At 40.7% G+C, this 19,347-nt stretch overlaps 2 protein-coding genes across 2 annotated transcripts in view; one reads left to right on the top strand and one right to left on the bottom strand.

Moving 5' to 3' along the window:
* Positions 1-77: 77 nt before the first annotated feature.
* Positions 78-15,750, bottom strand: LOC110979125 (polyamine-transporting ATPase 13A3-like). The gene is made up of 31 exons (XM_022234677.2): positions 15,628-15,750; positions 12,887-13,015; positions 11,776-11,878; positions 11,392-11,559; positions 11,212-11,270; positions 10,919-11,050; positions 10,635-10,715; positions 10,196-10,265; positions 9,766-9,900; positions 9,529-9,595; positions 9,312-9,443; positions 8,625-8,801; positions 8,268-8,378; positions 8,064-8,110; positions 7,723-7,911; positions 7,411-7,472; positions 6,964-7,108; positions 6,613-6,693; positions 6,237-6,390; positions 5,843-5,963; positions 5,468-5,592; positions 5,091-5,266; positions 4,508-4,624; positions 4,010-4,242; positions 3,479-3,575; positions 2,991-3,063; positions 2,707-2,857; positions 2,096-2,244; positions 1,765-1,853; positions 1,417-1,500; positions 78-1,233 (listed from the first exon to the last, which is right to left on the bottom strand). The coding sequence occupies exons 3-31, from the start codon at positions 11,839-11,841 to the stop codon at positions 1,111-1,113; spliced, it is 3,414 nt and encodes a 1,137-aa protein (XP_022090369.2). The 5' UTR covers positions 11,842-11,878; positions 12,887-13,015; positions 15,628-15,750; the 3' UTR covers positions 78-1,110.
* Positions 15,751-17,207: 1,457 nt separating this feature from the next.
* Positions 17,208-19,347, top strand: part of LOC110979081 (receptor-transporting protein 3-like) — a 33,473-nt gene continuing 31,333 nt past the window's right edge. The window contains exon 1 of the mRNA XM_022234593.2: positions 17,208-17,878. Coding sequence (XP_022090285.2) covers positions 17,646-17,878 — 233 coding nt within the window. The 5' untranslated portion in view covers positions 17,208-17,645. The remainder of the gene's footprint in view (positions 17,879-19,347) is intronic.

Genomic DNA, 19,347 nt, shown 5'->3' with positions numbered 1-19,347 from the left:
TATCAAAATATAGACACAAATAAATTATTTTGTTACTTTTTTAAACAGGACGTCACCATCCTAGAAGACAAACAACATAGACATGATCACTTTCTTCTTTATTTGACTTCTGTGTACAAGTACTTCAAAGACGTCATCTTGATAAATACCGAAATTAACTACGTTTTCCTATAACACACGTCAAAATTATGTGGCATACATCAAACCAAAAAACTGTATCACTCGATCACCTGATATTTGTAACTACAAAAACATCATGTGTCGTTTATTAACCTGCATACCTCAGGTAATTCAACAATGAACGCAGACAAACATGATTTACCACCATTTGAAAAACATGAAATCAACTGACATCACTGGATCCTGATAAAGAATGCAAACGTAAGGACATCACAGTCAATTTCATAACAGTTCATTCACGTCAAGATAAAAGGCTCTGTTAAAGTCATTTGTAAAGTCTTGGTTTCCAAGGACAAACCAAACTTGCATAACTATGAACACGCAACAATTCCTTTTCTTCATCTCATTTCCTTAGAGTTCCTTTGCGAGATCATCATCTCTATGGGCGACGGTTGCGTAACTTTAATATTTATCTTGCTTTTGAATCAACTATGAAATTTAAAGTGGTCTCCGACATGATACACCAGGTAGTGTCAGATGAAGCCTCACTTACTTTTCATTAATGCATACACTTGGTGTCAACAGAGTGTGACAATTTTACCATGTCGCAGAACGTAAGATCAATCCGACGGTCGTAACACTGAAAAGGGGTGTTCCATGTTCCTATATCTGCACGTACAAGAGCGCAAACATCACAAGTTTTCTTTTCCGGAAGACACCTGCGTTACCGTTGTTAAATATTACAGTACTGTATATACTTCATTGGCACGTGCATGAACAACAAAGGGAGAAATGACGTCGACGATGCGTTACCATGCCAACGCCACTACTGAGTGCCCCTTCTCCGTGCGGCGAAATTGAGGTCATGAGCAAGCGACCGATTTGATGAACGTGACAACCGCAATCGCAAGGAGCAAAGCAGCCTGAACGCAAAACCTGCATGGAAGTCGAAGGACACTTTACGAAATCAAGTTTAACCGCCATTCATCCTTAGGAATTGTCGCTCAACCCGACTGGTTTCATCTTCAGCTCTTCATAAGCTGGTAGGGAGACTTTACGGAAGCGTTTACAAGACAGAAACCTCATTATTGTACCGCTGGGAACGAGGATGAGCTGAAGAAAAAGAATGCAGAATAGGAAAGGTCTAAAGTTGAGTGTCTGTTACTTGTAATAAGCTGTAAAATAATGCATTGAAATTGTGAGTAATAGCCTATCGAACGTAAAGCTAAGGTGTACGTCCATAGATCAAATTTCACACGTTTTAACCAAACACCATTTTTAAGCATGACTACTTACCTCTACCAAGGCAGATAAGACGAAGTTGAGCAATACTACGCCAAAAATGACCCCCTTGAAGCGAAAGCTGGGGATATGCTTCAACTTAATGGGAGAGGAAACAACATGAATTCGATATCAGAACAAAGTGCAAGCAATGGCTACCAAAGGAAGAAGGAACACGACACGGACAAGGAATACATTTCGTTAAAATGCTCACCCTTCGCAAGCATTTCCAAATTGGAAAAAGGGCGCCTGACTGTTAACCTCCATCCATCCTGTAATTGTATTTCAAATACCTTGCAAGAGCCCAAACGAATATTTTTGTTAAAACCACAAAAAGGTTTTCACACTTCTATGATGACTTACCTGAAAAAGATCTTCAATCGCCGTGGGCGGATAGAAGAGAATAACCAGACTACATGCGTGGATTATGATCAAGTCAACCAGATACAAATCTGCAAGACATGACACAGGTTGGTGATTGGTTTCACAAATAAAAAAAAAAAAAACTTATTCGATAATTGTTACAAAAGCGACAACAGTTATTGATGGTGACATCAAAAAGCAGACGTTACTTCAAAACGTTACTATGGAAACAGCACTAATGGTGTCACTGTTAATTGAATCGTCACGTCATGACAGTCAGTTTTCGAAGTTGTTCATAAACGATGCACTGATGACTGTATGCAGCGTTTACAATTGGTATAGATGGCTCTCCGATAGGGTTTCCTGGGCGTGTAGATGATGGCAACTGTGGAATACTGAAACATTGACACCAGAAATACAGATGTCGTTTCCCAGGCCACCAGGTTCTTGGAGTTTTGTTCGGGAACCAGAGGAACAAACCTGAGGGGAATAAAGAGTAAAGGACAGCGTAGGTTAGAATCCACTGAAATTCAAATGTCTTTCTCCTATCTGCCTCGAGAAGGAGCACCCCCTCGTAGGTTAAAAAGAGCCGTGTTGATCGGGAGTGTTCATTTTGTTGATAGAAATGCCACCATATTCGCGTGTATTTCTAATAGTCGTTCGTGAACCAGCGAAGTTCTTTTCTGACCAAAGATGCCTCTGCTGCTAAGAAAAGTAAGGTTACTGTGGATCGGTTGGACACCTTATGGGCCAAGAATGGCCAGTATTGTCAGTAAAGGAAAGTAATACTGAAGAGAGTTTAAGCATACACCCATGCAGAATGCGACAAAAACCTATCGGAAATGTTATATACAAAAATCAGTGGTTTCCCTCAGAAGGCTTGAACAACTGTACACACATGATCGTTACATTCATGGCCAAACCAGGCTTTTCAACAGTTACCATGGTTGCTCCTGTAGAATGAAGAAGATGGCCACTTGGCAGGCTGCCTGAATAGCGACTTGAACTACCACTGAGAAGATCAGGGGGAAGATAACCAGTTTACTCGGCGGCTTCTTGGCTGCAATGGCGTGGTAAGCGTCATTTCGTCCCACTGTGTCAATTAATGGAAAGACACGGTCAGACGTTGACACACTACTCATTTTGTACTTAGTCTGGTGTAAGTTTGTTAAGCGCTTTCAGTAAATTTCCAATTTGTAAGTGAAAAATCGAAGGAGAGTACTCACTGAAGAGAACAACTGTTGTGCAGACAAAGATGTCGGCATACATGAACATGAAGTCACTCATATTGGACTGAAACTATTGACAAGTGAAAATTTTAAAATCAATTGTCAAATATCAATCTAGTAAACAAAAATGCATCAACATATTCATTAAAAAGATTATGTAATGTAAAACGTTGCTGGACACAGGAAAAGGACTTAACACTTACTCTGTTTTCGAGGTTTTATTTCACGCTTTTCCTGATTGGCCACGGTCCACGGACAACATTCAAAATACATTTTCGTTTAGCATCTTAGAAAAGACTGAATTTCAAAAAGCTGTAGGACCAGTGAACGTGGAGGAATTGTGTTAATATTAGGGGATTAAAAGTTACGCAATCGTCCCAAACAACTCAGTCCTCAAAAAAGGTTGTGAAGTCAACGAAAGGATCTAACGATAATTGTTCATGTTAAAAAGTTAACGAATTTCTAAGCTGCTTTTGCAAACTGACCGAGTAACAGATGATGACGGTGATGAACTGAATCATGCTGTATAGAGCCAGGAACTTGAACATACCAAATGACGTCACCAACGCAGCCCTACCATCTCTGTAAACATTCATTGATTATGAGAATGCGTTGAATTAAATGGTACTTTATTTATCAGTGCAGTTGGACACTAAGGCCACGTGTCAATAAGGAGCGTCTCAGACATTGCCAACAGCAAATAAGTAGTGGGGCGTTTATCGATGAGAAAACGATTTTCTATTCAAGTGTGAAGAAAGTAGCCACCCAATGTAAAATTGTACCTACTGCATGTACATGTACTTTGATAGCAATACATGTACATTACAGCACAGATATGAGTCTGAATGAAATATTTCTGCTGTGTGCCTTAAGGAATTTCTAGGCTATACCTTTTGTCACACCTTAATGAATTGTTTCTGCTGTCTCGTAACGTTGTGCTGCGGACTGAAAAATGCAAAGCCTTTTTGGAAGGAGTCATTATTTAATTTGATAGATATTTGACATCATGTACTTACTTGATCAATGTAGGAATGCAGGATATGTTTTGTATTTTGGACGTAAATGGTGAAGCTACGGAGGCCTCTGTTTCTGTCAGTGCCACTCCAGCGTGTGCTGCCTTTAACGCTCCGCAGTCATTAGCTCCATCGCCACACATACCAACCCGGTACTCCAAGTCTTGGAGAGACTCAACAAGTTGAGCTTTCTGATCTGGTGTCATTCGAGCAAAGACCGTGCCTTGAACAGCAAGCTGAAAAGAAAATCTACAAATTTGATCTTTTGACCAGTAGAAAGAGATTAAACGCCCCACTTACTCATGAATAAAACGTTTCTAAACTATTAAAGTCAGGGGTATATTCGGATCTGAATTACATGTCTCATGTATGAACGACAATATTATAACCGATTATGTTTAGAAAACGTAATAAGTAAACAGTATCGAATACAAATGAATGTAATTTTCAGTTTACATTTGCGACTTATGTTAAACATTATGATAGAAACCACATTCTTACCGTTGCCATGGCGTCGGTGTTTAGTTCCCTGACTGCTTGGAAAGACTTGCCATCAATTGCGTAATGCGTCCTACAACCAACTGTGGGTTCAATCTGAACGCGGATCTCCTCACTGTCCTGAACGAGACAGTCATTGAAGGATTTACCGTCACTTGATGTGCATCATTGTAGATGCATTTATGATTTGTAGATGCTTGCTTCCGAATATGTATTTTGTAAGCTAGGCAGTATCTTAATGGCGTTTAAACGACGATCATTCAAGCTATATGATCTCATTGTATTGATGATTGAAAATGAATGCAATGATTAAACTGCTTGGGTTATTTAAATTCATTGTGTACAGGAGGCCCGGTGTTTACATTTTCCAATCAACAAGATTAAGATTTCGCGATAAGGCAGCAATTGTTCAGTACGGCGATGTCGACGAAAAGCATGGACAGAATGAACGCTGGAAATCTGCTCAAGTCGGCTCGAGGGTAAACTATCAGGTGGTGTAACCCTCTATCTGATGCATAATAAAGCCACCACTCTCTGCATTTTGCTTTGTTTTCAAATTTTCAGCTTAAGAGTGATGGCCCCTTACTCCATGGTCAAGGTGATCCTGACCACTCGTCTTCTTCTCCTTGCATCCTGTCAGCCGAGTAAGACGCAGTTTATTTCCTTCGTTATTCTCCTCTACCTCCACTCTGACAATGTCTTCACCCGCTGGTATCATGTCACATTTACGAGCAACGTTGATCGCTGTCAAGATGTTATCCCCTACAGTTAAACAAAATGTCTACAATTCAGAAGATCGCAATCCTCAAGCATAAAACTCTGCAACCAGTGTCTTGCAATGAACTAATCTTGAATAATAGTAAAGGATCATTTGGCTACAGGACTATTTTTGCATCATGATGAGTTTCGCCGTTTCTTCGCAAGGTAAAATGTCACGGAGGCAAATCATGATGGCCAACTCACCTGTTACCATGACTGTTCTGATACCAGCGGCTTGAAGCTCTTGGATGACCGGCTTGGTCTCTGGTTTAAGCTTGTTCTGCATGATCAGTAGGCCCAGGAATATCAGGTCATTCTCCACTTGGCTCCTGAAAGAAAGAATATATTTTGAGAAACCTTGATGACGTAAGTCCTTATATTACCACATATTAGGGCGAAGCTTATATACTATAAATGCTTACCCTAAAGGGCAATTTACAAAACAAAAGAGATTTATCAAGGACAATTAGGCCTAAGTTAAGCCAAAACCTTCTAGGCGAACATCTCACCAATTCCGCCACAGTGAAGGTTCAGTTTTAAGGGTTACACATTAACAAAGAGGATTCTCACGAATGGCACCTGTTTATTTGTTGTGCTTTATGCCAGGTGAGATTTGGATCGAGCTCTTTGGTGGCCAAGGCAAGCACTCGAAATCCATCTTGGGTGTATGAGTTGAGTTGGTCTTGAAAATTGGCAGGAACTGTTAGCAAAGACAACAGTTAAAAGAAGCACAGGTCCGAGGTGAGGAGAGATAAGAAATTGGCTGTTTTCTTTGAAATATCATCTCTAAAATCGTGGTTGATTTGAAGCTGCTAATTTGACTCCGCCCGAGTGATTTATCACGCTTTTAAATTAGTCAGCACTATTGATCCATTGTGAACGAGACTGCCAGATTTAGTCCACATGTATTTTCACATTACTTTAAAGAAAAATTGCAGGTTTATTTTTTACGGTTGAATTTATTCACTCGTACTGGTTGCCAACTTGGAGAGAGACGCTATCATTTCTGGAGATCCTTTGACGTAGAGTCGCATGGTTTCTTCACTCAGAGTGCGCGTGATCACACTCATCCGTTGAAGGTCGGAGGAGAACGGGAATTGCCTCAGGACACCTATCTCACGCTCATCCTGAGATTGAAAAGGGGCACTTTCAATCAGTTAAAATGTGGTAAATGAGGACGACCAGTTGTAAGTGTCAGTGATTTAACTAACAACAAGAATCGTTTGGTCGCAGAAAGGTTGAAAAAGGAGGGAGCAGGATTTCGGTTTTCTCAAATAAACCGCAAACGAGAGGATGCAGCTTTGTGTTTTCTCAAATAAAGCAGTCATTACAGGCGGAATGTCCTTAACTGCTTTAAATGGTGACCGCACGATGGTGGGTACCAGTATGTCGAAGTTTGTACTCTCCTTGCTGGTGGGTTCCTCCAAGTCCTGCAAAAATTGGCATCGATATTAAACAGGATTAGGACTGTGATTAGGGTTTGCACAGCACAAAAAGAATAGGTCGATAACTGCATGTATAATAGACCTACTATAATTTTAAAGTTGCTTTTACGGAAGCCAAAATAGGACATTAGATTTACTGACACATAGAACTGTACATTAAAACCGATTATTAGAACATTAAAATCGATTATCGATTTCAATATTTAGTATCATTACTAACCGAATGAGTATCAGTGATAAATGAATTGATCTTACCCATCCCGTGGCTTGAAACATCTTCAGGTCAATGGGGTCACCACTTAATTCTCCATTGATGATGGTCAGAGAGTGACACGTTGCCATGGCAGCAAGATGGTGTTCAGTGGTATCGTCGGCAACAGATGTCTTGAGTTCACCAAAACTGGGTCAAAGAAAAAGGAAGCTCGACCAGCATCTCGAAGGTACATGGAAAGCGGTATTGTAAGTATCTTTATTACGTTTAAGCAATGAATTAAAATTCTTTCATCACTTGAAAATCATAAGTTGCACATGGGACTTTGGTTCCAAAAACTGACCAATTTATGTTCAATTTATTATTTTTGTTCAAAGGTATAAGGAAAAAGAACTGAACTTTGTTAATTGTGAAAACTTAGAGGACTTCAAGACTTCAAATACACGACTTTTTTAAAATTACGGTTTAAATCCGCAACAAACTGGTCTTACGTCCCGCTTCCAGCAAGCTGGACTCCCATCAAGTCAAGGCCGTCTTCGGTAAGGGTACCAGTCTGTGGATTGTAAAAGGAAAACTAGATCTTTAATTCTGCTTAAAATACAACCAAATCTTCCAACATCAATGCGATTTATGATTTGCAAGAAAGTAAGTGACTCAATGCCGCTGAGAAAGTCTTAAATTTTCTTAGCAGTTAGTCTGAGCATTCTCAGGTATTACGCATTTAACTGGTATGATTAGACCCAGTTTGGAAATAGAAGAGCAATATTAACAACAAAGCTACCAAGCAAGAACTTCATGCTCACCTTATCGAAGCAGACGACATTCAGAGATCCACACGTGTTGATCCGCTGTGGACTGATGCAGAAGATACCTTTGGATTTCAGACGAAGCTGAGCGAACAGCATGCCAATGGTAAGGGAGGCAGGTAGAGCAGGTGGCACAGCAATTGTGATGACATCCAGAGCGCGTCTGGCGATGTAACCCCCATCGTACTTTTACAAATAAAAACATGATTGAAACAACATGACAGGTGCTATTTTGCAACAGGTAATTAGACAAGAAAAACGTACATTTTCACTGATAATGTTACACATTTAATACTTGGATGACTTTCTTAATGTAAAACAGAAATGTTTGTACTTACGCCAGATTGGACAAAAATGATGATTCCGTAAGTAAAGCCAATGACAGCTGAAAACAAAAATGAATATTGAAAAACGTTGATTTTACGACGTCAAGAATTTCGATTTCTATTCAAACTATACTACCTTCACCGTGAAGATGGGGGTTAAAGACTGTATTTTACAAAAAAAACACAGTTTGATGAATTCAGTTTGGAAGAACTTACCAAATGTGGAGAGTGCACAAAGAAAGAGCAACGCGTCTTTCAGCATGCTAAAATCCATTGGTTTAGGGTAGAGAATGGAGCGCACCAGGTTACCCTTAGCAGTCGAAAATCCTGCAAAAGATGCGTTTTGGTTACAATTGCCATCTTACGGGTAAACGCAAGCCGTACCCGAAATAAGCACGGCTGCCATTTTGGACACGGGGAAACAACGGGAAGGGCAGTAACCACAGCCAGTCATGGCTCCTGGCAGACACGACCAATGACCCGGTTCTCACACTGAAGAGGAGAAGGATGACTGTCCGATGATTTCAGTGGTAGAGACCACATGTAAACGAAAGTACCGAGGTTCAAACATACCCGTTCGTACGACGACCGCTTTAACCATCTCGCCGCCATAGTAGCGTGTCTGTATTATGTGCGTTCCGCAGTACAGCGTATGGCGTTTATGTTTGTCTGCATTGTATCCGGAGTCCTCCTCACCGTCTGATCCGCTGACGCAAGGCAACGGAGTCTTGGTCACCGGAACACTCTCACCTATTGGAGATAAAGATATCCCTTTGGTCTAAATATTTGTATCTTGATAAAAAAATATTATATCTGCTCAAGCACATTTTTTTTGCTTGAACACTGAACACTAAAGAGACAATTAAATAAGGAAAAGCCACAAGATCAATTATATCTTAAGAATTAGTTTTATAAAATCAATGTTTAAAGGTTTTTTCAACTGTAAAACACTTTCACTTTTACATTCCAGTCGGTGATTCCAAGTTGGTATCGGGAAAGGTCAGCCTGGATTATGAAATATTAACATGTTCCAAAGTCTGATTATGACGCCGACAATGATGAGAGTTCTCGATGACATGCATCAACTTTTCCTCACTCCTGCAAACTACAGACGGCTCCACATTAATTAAGAGCGCTTGATGTTCAACACCCCTTTTTCCGAACCCCCGCCCCCCAAAAACCCTCCTGGTCGTCCCTTCGGCAATTCGTGATGACGACATCCCAATACAAACTTCTGTAGAGCGGAGGGTGTGGTCTTACCCGTCAACATACTCTCGTTGACGATACAGTTGCCGGTCAGTAACACTGCATCACATGTCATCACGCAGCCTTCAGGAGGAAGAACCATGACGTCACCAGGCACCAGTAGGTCTTCTGGTACTTTGATACAATCTGGGGGAAACCAGCGCAACAGTTAATCAACTGAAAAATAATATGACACACCAAGAAAAGGGTTGAAAGTTTCAATGAACAGTACCTCCGCTTTTCCTCAGCACTTCGACGGTTGTGTTGGACTCAACCATGTCCCTCAGCGTTATGCTTTGCTGAAGAAAAAAAATAAGTCGGCCTGAATTTGAAATCCTCCTGTACTGCTGTACCATGATTAAGAAAAAGTCCTTCTAGTCAGTCTAGTCAGTGTTTTGCGCGGGTCAGATATGGGCGATTTTTCGCACTTTTTGGTCCAAGCTAGTTATGCCAGACAGTCACTTGTTACCTTTCTGGTTGTATACAACGCCACTGTGATAGACACAGCAGACATAAGAAAGATGCATCCGCAGTAGTAATAATACTCATCAGAAATCCACACCCCGATGCTAAAAAGCTGGAAGATATAGAAGGGATTCAAAACCTGCAAAGTAAAAAAAACAAAACAAAACAAAAAACAAGTGAATAAAGACCTTAATAGGCAATGGATACTTAGGAGAGCTCACACAATCTTACACTCCCCGAAATATAAAGACAACATATTTTCCCTTCACTTATATTCAGGATAAATATTCCAACACAGTTCCTCTATGCCCGGGATTTTGTCTTTGGGTCATTGTCCATGATGCAAATGAAACCAAATCTTATCAGGTGGGACACTGGATCATGTACAGGGAGTACAAAATTCCTGTTTGATTTCCTGATTATGTATAACATACCTCTTGGATGAGCAGAATAATGATTGGACGAACACGAATGCTAATTTTGTTGTAGCCATACAGGAATCGCCTGTTATAAAAGAATGCAAGCCACCAAATGTCACCAAAACCGGACAGTTGCTGTTTATTTTTGACCGTTTCACTTCGGCCCTCACTAAATAAAGAACATCTATAATTTGCCAGATCCTTTTGAAATTTGACATGCTCTTAATTTTAATTTCATATAGGACAGCGTTTTGATGTTGTTGTCATGTGAAGTGCATGGCCTAGCTCATGGCCTGGACTGGCTTGTCTTGGAAAAGAAATACGCATTGCGTAAGAACAACATTTTCTATTTTCACTATATATTGGTAGACAAGTGAGCTGCTGACCTGTGTCAGCAGTGGGATGGATTTCACGTTGTAGCAGAAGTGGGATTTTCACCATTATGCAAATTTACCTTTTGTTTGCTTCTTTCTCAGTCAGACCGTTCTGCAACATGTCATAAAATTCGGAACAGCTGTTAGCGCCATCGAGAACTCTGGGGGGAATGAAGTTGCCCAGTTTTATGGAATATCTCTAAACAAAGTTGTGTATGAATTGCATTATGTTGCACATATACTCTTAAGAAACATTTAGAAATACATGTAGCTTAATTAAAAGCTTAAATCCACTCATATGCAAATATAAATGAAAATTAAATTGATTCCTCATCAATTCTATATAGGTTTACAAGGATCTTACCTGAGCTTAAAGAACGTTTCTTCTTTTGGGTCCCACATATAACGAACTTTCTGAAATTTCAAGTACTTCAACACACCGTCAATCACGACATCGCGGTGTAACAATTTCTTTAGACTACTTGGTCCACAAACACTGTAAAAGGGATGATCATAAGAGAATGACTTTAACAAAATCGGATGAACGGAAGAAATACCTATGTTTTCTTTTTCTAACTGACTGTGACTCAGTGCAAACACGGCGAAGCAAAGAACTCGAAATAACAAAGTAACAAAATAAATCCGATGCTACGGTACCTCTTTGAGTTTACTTCCATTGTCCGAATTTGGCAAACGTGGTAACGTTGATAGATATCCTGTAATAAGATTAGATTAAGTTAAGCAACTTAAGCTGAAACAAAAACAGTTGTAAGTATAGCTCCGTTCACTGTGCTTGTTATTTTCATGGCATTATGCTCAATGAATGTTCCAGCTCGCCTTTATGATGATTTTGTCAGCCTCCCTGAGATCACAAACCCGACACGTGAACTTAATCCACCAATCAGGCTTCCAGTAGAAAACAAGTGCTGCGAGTCCTACGGTGCAGACACACAAAGTATAGCTCAGCCACGTCCATGCTCTACTTCGGTGATACCCATAACACACCTGTAACGTACCAATCAATTATTTAGGCCTACCTTAGGACAGAAATATGGTATTAAATAAAGACTCCAATTTCACATGATCAGCAAATTTGCCTGCAGACGCAATGCACAAACAAGCAATGGTGGTGTGCCTGAGGGTTGCTTAGCTAGACTTTTAAATTAATATTCAAGCATAAAGATATATGTTCAATGTTCGAATCGATTAAATTCCACTTACAAAGGCGTCATCTTTCCCTTCCTGGATCTCAAGTCCGGGCTGCTCGTCACTGGAGCGCTTTTTCATAGTTGCAATTCCAATTTCAAATAAATCGATGTCAGCTCTTTGTAAGAGGAGAGGAAGAAGGGAGTCGCGGGGTAGTAAAGGCTGAGTTCGGGCGGCTTGTTCTCGTATGTTCACGAACAGCTCGATTTGTTGTTCGTGGGTCAGCCGCTCGAACGCCGCGAACAAACAACCGGTTAGTTAGTTAGTGACAAGCAACATGCAACATGGCGGCGTGCATGTAGGCTACGTTATTCGCGAGTTCATCTTTTCCATATAAACAGGAACATTCATTTCTGTGTTACGGAAAATAATCAATGTTAATTTTGCAAAACTTCCCATTGTCTATAGTTTTGTACGCCATCTCTCTATTTTTTGCGGCTCTTCAAAAATCAAAATCTCAGGAGTTTTTCCGTGTGTTCCTGTAAAACCCTGACGAGGAGGTGGTGATCCTGTTCCACGAACAGTGTTCTTGAGTCGTGTTCCCGCCGTTCGAGCGCGAGAACAAGAAACCCGTGTCAAGAACAGGCCGCCGAACTCGACCAAAGAGAGAGAGAGAGGTGAAGATGAAAGATATTCAGTTAGGTAACTAGAGGGCGCAGTCGTCATAACCCCTTAGAAACTTGCAAGCCCTCCACAAGTATGAACTTGTCTTACTTATTTTTCCCCAAAGTTAAGTAACACAAAACTGCTGCAAACTGCTTTCTGACTCCAATGACCTAAAATACAAATCTCAATATATGGAGGGCCTGACGTTTCGATCCGATCAAAATCTTTATCAAAAGCCAATTTCCCCTATAAGAAAAATTCTGCTAGGGTCGAAACGTCAGGCCCTCCATATTTTGAGATTTTTTTCAAAAGTTTCAAAAAACACTCTTTCAGTGTAATTTTTCCTGGGCCAATTGAGCGCCCAGCAATAAAACTCCCATGTTGTAGAAGCCTCTTTCAGCCAAAATTCATCCAAAGTCATAAAGTATTTGATTTTTTTTTTAGTTTAAGTTGTCCATGAGTAGTCAAAACATTGTTCGATTACGTAGCATGTGATTTCCTTCATAATTCAGGCTTTTACCTTTGAGAAGAATTCTGTGCTCGAAACCCAAAGTCAGACAGTTCTGAGGACAGTCCCGTCCACGATCAGTTGGTATCCCCACCAGTTCATGCAGCACAGTGAGAAAAATGAGGAAGATCAAACAGTCACCTGCAAAGTGTAATGATAGAAATGTTCAGATATCGCAGGCTTCAAGTTGTGCAAATACGAGATACCCGCAAATTACGAGCAAGTGGGAGTGCGAAGTTTAAGGTACAAATATCTGTATCATCATCCACCCCAAGGTATAAGCCTGAAGTTTATACTATGGCATACTACATGTATTTGTTTAACGAGAGATAAAGCATCTTCTATGAAGATCCTTCCGATGAAAGTCCACTCAATGCAGAGTGCTATCACTAGTTTTGATACACTAAACATACAAACCTATACTTCTGATTAATGCTTTAACCTCAGTGTTTGTGCGGACTGCATGAAGATGTGATTAGGAGGAGTTACTGTGATTTAAAGGGAAGGAGCGCTAAACTTTAAAAAGTGTGTGGACGCGATGATTGCGTTCTTGGTTTTTTTAATAAATGACGCGAGAAAAATTGCGTTTGTTGGATCAAGTGAATCGGATTTTTCAATACCAAGACCAAGACTTCGAAAAGTGCCTTTCTGATAAAATAGTCCATTTCATTTTATTGCTGGGAGAGTGGGTTACCAGGCAGTAGCCCTCACTGCCCAGTGGATATTCAACGCTGGCTTACAACAATTTGGCGCGTCTCTTAACAGGAAAGCGCCCTCTCGTTGGACTGCTAAGCACAGGGAGGCAGTGGGTTTCAATCTAGCTATAGGATATGATGTTAAAACCCAAACGGAAGATTGTTCAGTGCATTTCTCCTGAATGCATAAATTCATTTGATTCTATGTTAGGTGACGGGGATGGGAGGATTTCCCTCATGAAAGCTAAATTTTACGAACATGACGATTGTACTGTAGCCCAAGCCCGACCTGGCAGTTTTTGCGATGATATGGAGCCCTTTGTTGATAGGACGACTTTCCAAGGCTCCAATTGTGTCAGCATGGCCTATTTAGCATAGTTGCGATCAGGAAAGTTAGTGAACTATAATGCATGCTAATTGTAGGCCTAAGCGTTTGCTGCAGACCCAATTCGTGCAAGCTTGGTGTTCGAAAAAGAAAAAAGGAAGAAAGCTTAGCTCAAAGTTGTTTGTATTCAATATGGCGACCCTTCAATTTATACCTTTACAAACGCAGTGCTCATTTCGCAGTGAGGAGTTATATATATGTATCTTTTGTTATCCTTACAGGCTCTTCAGCGTCGTCGCGTTTAATGAATAGTGAACATACTACTTTTATTCAATTCAATTTTCATTCAAATTCACTTTTTTACAGAAATGGAGCGAGCAGTTTGCTGCAAGCATTTCCGGCTCAAAGAATTTTACTTTTGTATGACTGCCGTTCGCCTTCACGCATGGATAAACATCTCCAGCGCTTTTGTGCTGGCTTGAAATGACTGGCTCATACAGGCGTTTCCGTGTTTCGATTTGCCATCAGCGTGTACGGGGTTTACATGAGCAAGACTAAAATTGCGAGCGTATTAGGTAGCTGGGAAAAGTTCAGTGGCAGTCTCCTCGTGACTCCAAAACGGAGGGTTATTGACGTTTCGATGATGCGCAGTGAGTGGGAGGTCACTGATCACAATCCCCCACCCTGATGACCCCTCTGAATTCACCACAAGCTCCCAGAAATAACGAGTCATTGGTAATTTGGGGCAGACGTAACACCAAGTTGGGGAAAAGCAGTCCGCTTTCAAGAAGTTGTAGGAATTAAGCCCAAGCTCCATCGTCTTTAGCCAGATGGTGTAGTGGGAAAGGGCGCTACGTGATAAGCTCGCGAGACACTTCAAAGTTTAACAACTTCAGCACTAAGCCAAGAGTTAAAACTTCAAAAGAAACTCTAAATTGCGAGGCTTACAAAAACCTGTGAGAATCCCGAGGTTGTACCAAATTAAAATTTACTGCTGTTGTTGGCATGCTAAAATGGGAATTTGAGACCGTAAGACGCAGGGTATTTTATTAACGCAAACACACCCAGCCTGTGCATGACATGTTTTAACCGAGTACCCTTTCGTGACCGAAGCGTGGCACATCCGGGTTCGCCAAATGCCACGGGCGACTAGAGGGATGTGATACCCGACCATTGTCACAAGAGTATTAGAACCTGCTTGCCTTTGAATTGACAAGGTGGGGATCATGACCTTTTCACCTCTGTCTGGTTTTAGTCACTAGACACATGTTGGGCTTTTTACTGACAAGCCCAACTTTAAGACTGAAATACACCGGTTGCTATCTTATCAAAGTTAATACTGCTGTGTCTATTTGCAAGTACGCTATACAGGCTTTGCGTGGCAGCCATCTTGCAAGGCAGTTATTTTGTTCGCCAGGAAACCTCGTTGGTGTATACTCTGTGTTCATCGCCTCGAGATGGTGATTTAATTCTTTTTGGCACCTTATGGTATGGGGGACCAAATACAATGAAAAACCTCCAATTTGTTACCCCGTTCAATTCGTATACACCACCTTACATAATACACTTAAAAACTGTCCCACCGACCTACGTGTGTTTTGTTAGAACAGCCATAAGCAAATGCTGCCCAGATGCTATTTTGGGCCTTTTAGATCATCAGGAGTACAAAGAGGGCGCTCTTTTCGGTCAGTACTTCCTGGAAGGTCGACAATACCTATTTCATAAGGGTATACCTATTCATCCGCGAAGACGTCCAGATCTTGGTCACCGTGTAGCAGTCTAGGCTCCAATATACAGACACTCCAAATATGCATAAACTGAATTTTCCCATCTCAAGGCAATGCATTTCCGGTATTTTGGTGTTTTCCAAGATCCTGCTGGGGCGTGTAAGATAACATACTTCACTTAAATCAGAAAGGTTTGTCCTATGAATGTGACAAAAACAAGAGACGTAAATACAGGCTTCTATAGAGCAGAAGCCTAAGAATCACGCTTTCATCGTACGTATTCATCAAATCGCACGACAAACACCGCAGAGAGTACAATGTTCACCTGTACATGTCCACGGAAATGACACTATCACAACATTGTATGAATAATTAATTAGCAGCGTATGTGTATAATGACACACACCTGCAGTTACTCGACGGGCAAATTGCAAACCAAAATGTACTGATAACAAAAGCAATAATGACAACCACCACAACGGGACAAACTCAAGGTGCAACCTACCCATTAGATTCACTGACATATCTCTGCACTCACTTCATTTCATTGGCACCTGGTCATGCATCCAAATTTAAACCCCGACGAGTAACGAACTTGGTTTTGTCCTTTATTCCCTCAACGGTCTATTTTAGTGTCGAGGTTGTACCTTGAGGCGGAGATGGAGGACAAGAGTTCTATCACCAGGATAGGCTCAAGTAAACCTATTTATACATCAGAATAACACAGAACAGTTCCAAGGCACCAGGAATACATAAAACCCAATGTAATTCAACCAGTGAGCACAAACATGACTTTTCATCGTGCCTGCCTGAGCCAGCGCATTCTTGAATCGTTATTACCTCTGCATAATAAACCAAAAGACGTCTCGCGTCAGTGGATCCCACCTACCAATTCAAAGGACAGACATTACTGTCAGTTTCATAACTGTGTATTCGCGTCGGATTAGATGCTCTGCTATCCATCTAGCCTTTGTTCCCAAAGGATGGACAAAGCTTTAACATACAAATTATTCATAAACATGTCACTGCTATGTAAAATGCTCATTAATAAAGGCAATGATATAAAAGATGTAACAGAAATAAATATTTATATTTATATAATATTTTTCACTCTTTCACGTGGCCCATATAGAGGGATGAGAAACAAGGAGCAAGTTTTCAGTGTTTTGGACATTGGGTTGATCTCATGTTCTGCAACATGGTGAAATTACAACCCACTTGATGACATCAAGTATATATAAATCATTCATTGATGACGCACGAGCAAAGTTGACCTCCCCCAATCCCACGAAGTACATCATGGCAAAGGTCAGTTAACTGCATATTCATGACAACATGCGTAATGTATAAACGAAACCGTCGCTTGTAGAGGTCATGAACTCGTAGAAGGCTTTTGAGGAAACGAGATGAAGAAAATAAATAGCATTGTATTTACTCGCTTGGCACGGACATGAACGACAAACGGAGAAACACTAGATGTTGTGTAGTTGGAGGCGCCAACGCTGCGTTACCACGCCAACGCCGCTGTTGGGGAATCCCCTTCTCCGTACCGAGAACTGAGGTCACGAGTAAGCGGCAGATCTGATCAACATGACAAAGCGTGCGTTTCGTAATGATCTCGCCTGGTACGAGCGCTGAATGTGGGATATTCCACCCGCCTATCCGCCCGCGATCGCGTGGAACGAAACAGCTTCAACAGGAAACACTGCACATGTTTTAAATTTGAGCTGTCTGTTATTAACAATTCTCGATAGTATCGATTAATGGATGTATTGTAACTGGTAGACAGGCAATCTCAACAATCGTGTTTTGTCATAGATTGTATACAAGGCCTAGCTAACACCCGCCTCGTACCACTGGAATACGGAAATAATTTTGCCAGGGGGTGAGTGGAAGGTCCGTCGTCATCGGGAAGTTCAGCACTGCAAGTCGTCAACATCGGTCACATATGGTCACATGGCACATTTTAATAATAATAACAATCCTCCAATCTACAGCTGAAAAGAACTCATAATTAAGTAACTATGTTGGACCACAGTCAGAGAGCCTCGCCTAGGCCTACTGAAGGGTTGAAGCCGACCAATATCTTGTCACTGCGGGACCGCCAGTGGATGTTACGGGAGAATTCGGTGGTTCATCTGAGGAGGCACTCTTGTCCATCCGCTCAGGCCCAACCCGTCATTGTTGAGAAATTGACCGACAAAGCAAAAATGGTCAACATGCCCCTAAACGCCATGGCCGCACCGGACCTCGCCATGTGAGTCCAATTTCTTAAACTTTTTCAGAATTTCTTCAGCAAATGTATATATTCATTAGTGTACAGAAATTCTTGTTTAGAAATAAACTGTTCACTTAGTACAAGTTGCAGTGTCATTTTTACAATCAATTACAAATCTAGAAGAGCGAAATGATTCACATTTTAATTGAACGGGCATGATTTTTAAATCCTTTGCAAATGTGAACTGCTGTAGTACTGTAGTTAGCCTGGTTGCCCCCCACAAAAAAAATTGAAGTGCAAAATTTAACTTTATCAGCTAAAACTAAGCTGTCAGTCGCCATTTCTGAAATTTAAATCAGTCGAATGATTCGAGAAAGCTTGAAGGGCGATTGATAAGGACACCATACTCAAAAACAGGATGTGATGGATTCGAGTTTTTTCGCGGGAAAGTGTGTGAACGATTTTCTAATAGGATGTAAATCAGTCACCAAGCATTTTCCGAGAAAGAACAAGCTTAAAAATCTTGGCTCGATAGCCTGTGACACAACATATTGCGATTAACATTCAAACAGCTGTCAACTATGTTAATTTACTTCTTTCCATAAACAGCGTTCACCAAAGTTTCAAACGTCATTTTACAAGCGTTTGTTTGTCTTAATTTTTGAAGTTTTCACAGTTAAGCATCCATTTCGAAGGAAATATCAAAGGAACGTGAACGTTATCTTACCCATTTTCTGTTGGAAATGACGCTGGGGTAATTTGGATTTTAAGAAGGTTTGGGTTGGGAAAATATTTCAGACACAAAATTGTAAAGATCATTAACCGCGAGAGTCATGGATTTCATTTCTTTTCTGCATTTATAAAAGGAATTTCATTTGTAAATATACAAAAAGCATTAATCAATTATGAAACAAACAGTAACAAGCAGTTATAAAATATTTAGTTCTTGTGGGAAAAATTCATAGTCATTCCTAATGAGCTGACATGTTGACCCCAGATTAAATGCACAAGATCGTATTACTGCTAATAATAACACAAATCCTGGAATTGACGACTATGAGGGAAAAGACACAACGAACGGTCATTAAAATCTCCTGATGTGATCTCGCATGGACAACATCATGGTTCATGAGTTATACCTCGGAATCAGATTTCAGAGTGGCGGAAAGAGAAAAACCGCAAGTGGATGTCATTAATTTGATGATCGTCAGAACAAAGTCAATGCGAAATTTTGTTTTTTAGGATTTCCAGAAATGGACCGCGTGGGGCTGACAAAGCGGGCCGTGGTCACACTTGGTCACATCAATGTTCTCTCCTTTTCACGCATAATTCCAAACACTGAAATTTCAAACATGACATTTGAAAGTAAACTAACTACCCATCCTTTGCGGTTAGTCCATTATGCTCGACCGAATGATTAAGGAAACTCTAAACTGTTTGCAAGTATAAATTTATATTTAGCCTGAATTCACAGGACATCGTGAATTTCAGGAGCCAACACGCCAATC

This window comes from Acanthaster planci, linkage group LG16, assembly GCF_054643075.1.
Source record: "Acanthaster planci isolate LZ-2023a linkage group LG16, COTS_SCS, whole genome shotgun sequence".
In the NCBI taxonomy this organism is placed as follows: domain Eukaryota; kingdom Metazoa; phylum Echinodermata; class Asteroidea; order Valvatida; family Acanthasteridae; genus Acanthaster; species Acanthaster planci.
The sequence above is the reverse complement of the archived record's forward strand: the minus strand, read 5'-3'. Positions and strand labels throughout refer to the sequence as shown.

Bases quoted from the DNA above. Each gene is read 5' to 3' on its own strand.
- LOC110979125 (XM_022234677.2), bottom strand. From the start codon at position 11,841: ATGAAAAAGCGCTCCAGTGACGAGCAGCCCGGACTTGAGATCCAGGAA. The intron at 11,051-11,211 runs GTACCGTAGCAT...TCCCTTTTACAG, and splicing joins ATGGAAGTAAACTCAAAGAG to TGTTTGTGGACCAAGTAGTC. The intron at 10,266-10,634 runs GTAAATTTGCAT...CTTTTATAACAG, and splicing joins GAGAAAGAAGCAAACAAAAG to GCGATTCCTGTATGGCTACA.